We start from the raw sequence: 7,479 nt of genomic DNA on the forward strand, positions 1-7,479 counted from the left end.
GTCGGTGTCCACACAGCCAATGACTCATTGTTCTACGCATCATTCTTGTGTTTTTGGTATATGGATTCCATTTCCCGACCACATCTCTGAGTTCTCTTCCTTTGCAATGTTCTTGTGTTCTTTTGTTCTTTTGTCTTGTGTTCAGCAATTTATTTCAGCACTTCTCTATGCTTCCATTGCTGCACCACTTCTAACAACAATAAGTTCATAAAGGCTATGATCAAGCAAGACCACCTCCCCAAGGGTGAAGGAGTAATGCCTCTCTTGCAAGTCTACGCTAGGTTCAAACATTTGCTCATGCTACTAAGGCGGCTTTCTCTTTCAAATTCCCCAACATGAAGGATCATATTTTTAAAAATGGAGGAGATCATAGATGAATTGGCATCTCTTGGAAAGACTCTTTTGTCAAAGGATACGATGATGACTCCTTTGTCCCATCTTGAATCACCCAAGTATGATGCCTTCTACACTAGTATTCTCACCTCTCAGCTACAAGAAGCAATCAACTAGGAGGAGCTATTCTCTATGATCTTGGACCATGAGCCCTGGCACAAGGAAATAAGTGAAGCATGTCCTCTTAGTTGTGTTTTGAGGCTAGGACTTCTACCAATGGACAAAAACAAAAGAAAGGAAAGAAAGGTAAACATGAGCAATCTAGCAAAAACCAAGACGAGAGGCCAAAAGGTTTTCTCAAGTTCCCTCATTGGTGGAAGACTACTTCACCCCAAGGAGAAGTGTAGGAAGAAGTGCCCTCACTTTCAACCTAGGGTGAAGGATGGACAGGAGAAGTTGAAGACCACCACACTCGCTACTATGATGAAATTCATCTTTGGCCATGTGTATGAGGTGGATGATATTCATTGGTTTCCTCTTCTTCCAAGAACCCTTGGCTCATGGATAGTGGCAAGCCAAGCAATATGACTCTTTGGCATGATTGGCTCCAAGATCTCCATGACAGAAGAGATTCCGTCACCACGGGTGACAACTCTCGAATCTGCTTACTCCCAGACTGCCAAGATCCTAGATTCACATTAGAAGTCCTATATGTTCCTAATTTTGGCTTTAATCTTCTATCAATATATGGCCTTTCTCATTTGGGGATCATCCTAAAGTAGTGGAGGCCCATCACCTAGTTATGGATAGCTACAAGATCTTTGCCTGATACATCAGCTTAAGGCTTCAACCCAATCTTTGATAACCTAGTCACACCTCTCAAACTAGATTCATCTAGGAGTAGAGTCTAGCTGATAAAACTTTCACTTTTTGGAAGAGTATTGCTCTGGCACAAGTAGCAATAATTTCAATATACAATGCACATGAGCAGGAATTAGTACTCACAGAATTTATGGAATTGTTGACATAATTTTCTACGCCAATGAGAAAAGTGTGTTCACAGTCATCACGTTCATGGTGAGTCTAACATGGTTTGCAAGCAGTTCTGGGGATAAATATATAGTGAGATGAGTGCTTGAGCAGGAGCATCCAACTGCATCAGCTTATGATATGAACAGAGAGTTTGCTTGTGTACTAAACTGGAGTCATTTAGTATGCAATATCATGAAACAGAAGTGGATCTGGAGTCTGATTGCTCAGGTATAGCATTAGGCCAGGAATTCTGCTTGCAAGTGGCCCAATCCACTATAAAGTCACAGAAATTGTGGGTGGAAAGCTCAAAAAAGGCAGACAAAGAAGTAAAACAACTTTCCAGCTTCTGAGTTTGCAGTACATTATCTGATAAAACTAAAAGTCTTTGTAATTTAGATAAATTGACCAAACACGCTCTTAGACCATGTCCTGGTTAGCTCCAAAACCACAAAGTTTGATTACTCAGTAACTGATCACAAGCATGATGATCTCACATTGACAGTCTGTAAATGTAAAGTTTTGCCAGTAAAGTGGGACGTTCCAATCCAAAACATGATATTAGGATGTGGTTCGTACCTGTACTGATCAGGATCTTCATTAAGGGCTCCAATATATGCTCTAAATATTGCTTCTCGGTCCTGAGAGCTCGGATATCCATCCATAAGTTGATCATAGACTGTAACAAAGCCCAAGGCAAAGACAGCGTCATACTTGTACGTCTGGTTATACCGCAACAAGTGCTGCTGGACAATCAGCTCCTGAATGACATTATTATAGATGCTAGGAATTGGTTTACGGAACTTGGTAAGGAACGCAGTCTTAGTTTCAGAGACTGTGGGAACACCTGTTGAAGTGAGAAAGCACAACTTTAGTTCGAAATTTTCTTACGAATGGATAACAAATGAACTAAAGAAGCTTGTTCTGCTTCATCCAACAAAGACGCATTCTTCATTTGCTAAATTTCCTACAAATTGAGGCCCCGGTGCATTGGACGAACGGAGCACATACTCTGCTGAGCCATCGCCACACATTGCACAGGCAAGCGAAGGCAGTTTGGACGGTCTTTGGAGCTCAAGAGCGTGTCAGAGCAGGCCAGCCTCAGTTCCACAAAAGAAGTAGTAGGAGGGCCGATAAGACGAGTGCTGGGAAGAAGAAGACACTTGGTATCGACAGATTGCCGCACAGTCGACGTCAAGGACAAGGACGAGACTGATGATGCTAGGGCAGCCATTCAAGCAGCGCTGGGGTTGCCGTTTGAGCTCGCCAGCAGAAAAAGGTGCAGATGTATGTTATGATTTACGGATATGATTAGGCTATGGTGTTACCAAACCCTCCTCCCTCGCTCTCTCTCTCTCTCTCTCTCTCTCTCTCTGTGATTCCTTTGCCCTGTATTCTTTCTTGTACTTTTCCCCTGGAAAGAGATCAGGTGGCTGCTCGCAAGTGAAAGCAGAAGAGGGAAAGACGCCTAGCTCACTCAGCCTTATCCGAAACCCGACCTTCCAAAAGTCTGGTGCGCTGCCCGCAACCAGTGACAAGCTGGTTTTTTATTGGTGGTGGTTGGGGTTTCGAACACAAAGAAGTTTCAGATCCCACATTTTTCATTACAACTACATCATGTGCTGGCATACCTAGCTAGGTGTGGTTGAGCGCAGCAGCCCGTTAGCTTCTATTCAAGAGGCACCGCATACCTAGCTAGGTACAATCGGGCCTTCTAATTAGAAGCCATCACATACCTAGCAAAGCCCAACCGCATCTAGCTAGGTATGCACACTTCCCACGCAAAAGCTAATGAGGTGGAACACTACAATAAAAACTAAGGGAAAGCAACCCCTTTTCGTATGTAGAGAAGTGTTGAAAGAAGGATTTTAGCTAATAATGTAAAACTACCTAGCATGGTCATTGCAGGCTCGCGCAGTCGGCATCATTGCTAAGCTTGTGAGGCTATGTCTCGCTTGCTTCACAATTTTGTGATTGAAAGGAAGTAACCTTACTATCGCAGCTACTCCTCACTTACTTTGCATTTTTGTGAGTGAAAGGAAATGACCATGCTATCGCAAGGTCGCTTCCTTTCACTTACCCAAAAAAAAAGTGCACTTTGCACGCAACAAATGTTTTTCCTATAGGTTTTATGTAAGTTTAACAATGTAAACACACATTCTCTCTCTCTCTCTCTCTCTCTCTCTCTCTCTCTCTCTCTCTCTCTCTCTCTCTCTCTCTCTCTCTCTCTCTCTGTGTGCACGTGATCAAATGCTTTCTTATTACAAAAAACTTATCTATGTTGATACTCAATAACACATGTTAAGGCACAAGCTAAGGGTGACTCAAACTAATGAAGCTAGCCTTGCTTTTTTGTGCATATATAGACAACAATGTCATTTTTACTTCGCAATCACTCCAAATTAGCACTCAAAACTACATGTTATCTAATAGAGCCTATGGCATAGGCCTATATATGTATGTCAACACATGCATGATGTAATGTCTATTGCAATATTGGGTTGCCACAATATGCATAAAAGCATGGCAATACTATTAAAATGAGAGCCTATGGTGTAGGCCCAAACAAGTGTGTTAGCACATGCATCAACATTATGCACTACAATATTTGGGCTGGCACCATATGCATAATGTACATTGATTTATGTATGTATCCAAATCCTTTGTGCATGCATCCAAGGATCATGTATGTTTGACACATTGACAAATGAAGTAAGTTTAATTGTTTAATTGTTTAAATGCTAGGCTTTTATATGGAGATTTTTGCCACGGCTCAAACAACAGTAGGAAATGGGGGAGCTAGTAAGCTCTACATACATACGTAGATACATCTCCTCCATAGCCTCCTTGCCATTTGCAAGGAACAACTCCATGAGCTCCTCCTACAGCGCTGCAGATGATCAAAAGGCCGACACCGACTCCTCCTCCCACTGGCGCTTCCTCCTCCTCCTGCTGTCGTCTTCTCCTCATGACAAGCAGGAAAGATGATCTCAGCATCCTTACTCCGGTGTGCCCTTCTCTAGCATGACACACCTCATCAAGCACAGGTCGCGTAACCCACTCCCTAGGTACTACCCAAAGTTCATCACCCTATGGTTGGCTGGTACCTACATATGATTGGCATTGGGTTTATACTTTTGTAACTACATGTGATTGGCATTGGGTTTATACTTTTGTAACTACATGTGATTGGCATTGGGTTTATACTTTTGTAATTTTATTTCTTGAAAAGGAAAAAGGATGTTTGGGGAGCCCTAGAGACGTGACATATATGTTCGGCGTTAGCTTCGTGAAGTACATACATTATAATAGTAATACATTCTATAAATGTATGTCCAAGTTACTTGTTTTGTTGTTTTAAGATAAGTCTAATGGAGTTTATGTACATTTCTCAATACTACTTATCCCAAACACTACCTTACACCACTAGGGCCTTGCATAAACTAACCCTTAGTAGTTTAAAGGACCAATTTTGTGCATTGTTACACCCAAAAACTCATTTCCCCATCCAATGGAAAAAAGAAAAGGTTGAAAATGTCATCAATTTTGGGGAAAATTATAATGACATTAACTAGTTATTTAAGTAAAATATCAAAGCATTAGAAGATTCTCATCAAGACAAACTCAAGTTTCAATGTTTGTAGGACTTATGATTAAAATCTTAAAAAAATAGAGACTTTTCATCAAGACCCAACATACATATATTTTCTGCATTGACAAAAAACTTGAATCTCAATTGATTTTTTGGGTAATCTAGCCAATAAAAACACCAATGGTTGATTTTGTGTGAACATTGTATTTGTGATTGCTTGTGGTTCCAATATATACTGTTGGCATAGTTCACAACCTTAGCAACTAATTCTTTAATGGGTCAAAAAGTCATTACACTTCTCTTTAATGCTACTTTGAAGTGGTGGTCTAGTGCTTGGTCTCCTAACACCCGCCCTTACTTGCCCTTCATTGAAGCATTCCTCCATTGCTACACACTTGAAGTCCATATTGCAATGTCCAATTTTTAAAAGATGTAATATCTAGTCTTTTTGCAAGTATGTGATGGTATTTGCCTAAGGTGCATTATTCAAAAATTTAGTTAACATTAACTCACAAATTTTGGTCGAATAATAAATTAAATGAAGGGGCAAAAAAGAAACCCAAAATTTTTGAGTCATATTGACAAATTATTTCTCTCAGTGGCATCTCAACTTTTCGATCCAAAATGTCTTGGACCAAAACTATCTTAGAATATATTATTTAGCTCAAAATATCTAGAACTACTCTACAAATCTAAATGTTTTGGACTTGCTTGTAAATTCTAAAAGTTCTTGAAAAAAGAAGTAAAATTTTGTTATGATTATTGTTTGAGTAGAAAAAAACAGTGAAAAGTCATGGGCAATTTTGAAAATATCAAAGTTGAATAATATGTTCTTGCATAGCCTTAACGCATGAGAGATAAAAAATTTGGAAATAAAATGATAATACTTTCTACTACTATGAAAATACTCCTAATATTTGCAACTACATATCAATCAAATAGTAGCTAAATTTGAAATTATCATGTGAAAATGAATATTGATGTAAATCATAGGCATAAAATGGTTGTATTTTTTTAATATTAAAATGTAATTTGGTTGAACATGCATATTTAGACATGCTTTTGGATAGAGATCCATTAGTGTTAAGAAAACTCTTTAAAAATATATATATTAGGGTCTTAATAATCCAAATTATGTCATAAGTGAAGTTTTAAATAAAATAAAACTAGCCATTTCTATAAAAATAAAAGCATAACTTACATATACATATATATTCTTACACATGACATAATAATAATAATAGAAGTTAGTACATTGAGATATTGAGCATTTGGCAACATATTGATAAAATTGAGTGATTCAAACTATCATATGTAGATGAGATGCAAAATGTAAAAAGTTGCTTATTATGTCAACTAGGAGAATAAAATAATATATTTTATGATTTAGAAAGAATACGATATGTTGTGCAAATCCACTTGCCGAATGTGTGAACTTTGTTAAAATTTTTGGGATTCTCTCATGCACGTACCTTGTCCCAAATTTACCAAGAATGTAGAAGGCACTACATGAGCATCACCATCTATAATAAACATGCAAGTACAGATCCATATCCTAGTTCACAACTTCAAAAATATGTGTTGAAGCTCTAGCTAATAACTTACATATACGAATTAATAGCCAAAATGTTCTACATTACAGATAACATGGACAGAAGGAATTGTTGCTTGTTTCATTATGTTTAATGTAATATGGGATCCTATGTTCCAACATGCATTAATGACCACTACAAGCCAAGTCACTATTCTTGACTCCTTTTTAGAGGACTTGAACAACATAGAACATGTAGTAGAACTTATCATGAAATATAAACAGAGAGGAAAATTTTGCGATCAATGGCACTTGCATGCAATGTTTTATCTCACATATAATGAAAAGAATTTGGTGGAAATTATGTTTTAGATGAAACACGTAAATGTTTAAGTATATATAAATGATGATATATTATTCTAGACATAGTGCAAGAACCCATAAGCAATCTGAGGAAGATTGATAATTCCAAAAGCTATATAAGATTGTAATTGGCTCAAATTTCAACATGCTAAGTACGACTTGACACAAGCTTCCATGTTCCTCTAAGCTTCCACTTTGGAAAGCTAGTTAGCTTACTCATTCTATCGTTCACTTATTCACCAATCTTGATCATGCTTTGTTTCCTTGAATTTCATCTAGATAGCTTATCGTAGCTCTAAATCACCATGTTTTTCTAGCATTGTATCAAAGCCATGTTGAGCTATCACTAGTTATGGAAGGGCAAGGTTCTTAATATGCTATCTCTATCAAGATCCTCTAGTCAATGCTAGATTGTCACTTAGGTTAGTTTTTGCTTGTTGGTAAGTTAATGTTTGGTTGCTATTAGTATTCTCTCTCATCTAGTCACTCAAGTAGATAGTAGGATTTAAACCACCTTAAGGCCTGAACACCATGTCTACATTCTCATTCTTTCTCTACAACATCTGTGGAGCACTCTCTCTCTACCTCCTAATGTCACATGTGAGCTAGTTCACAATAAGAAGATAAAAAT

At 38.1% G+C, this 7,479-nt stretch overlaps 1 protein-coding gene across 1 annotated transcript in view; it reads right to left on the reverse strand.

Moving 5' to 3' along the window:
• PSB29 (photosystem II reaction center PSB29 protein) overlaps positions 1-2,882 on the reverse strand; it is a 38,101-nt gene extending 35,219 nt beyond the window's left edge. Inside the window, exons 1-2 of the mRNA XM_087696153.1 lie at positions 2,374-2,882; positions 1,942-2,209 (exon numbers count right to left, since the gene is read on the reverse strand). Of these exons, the coding sequence (XP_087552279.1) occupies positions 1,942-2,209; positions 2,374-2,596 (491 nt within the window). The 5' untranslated portion in view covers positions 2,597-2,882. The remainder of the gene's footprint in view (positions 1-1,941; positions 2,210-2,373) is intronic.
• Positions 2,883-7,479: the final 4,597 nt, after the last annotated feature.

Source organism: Lygodium microphyllum, chromosome 16 (genome assembly GCF_053477565.2).
Source record: "Lygodium microphyllum isolate KBCC chromosome 16, Lygodium_microphyllum_v1.1.10, whole genome shotgun sequence".
In the NCBI taxonomy this organism is placed as follows: domain Eukaryota; kingdom Viridiplantae; phylum Streptophyta; class Polypodiopsida; order Schizaeales; family Lygodiaceae; genus Lygodium; species Lygodium microphyllum.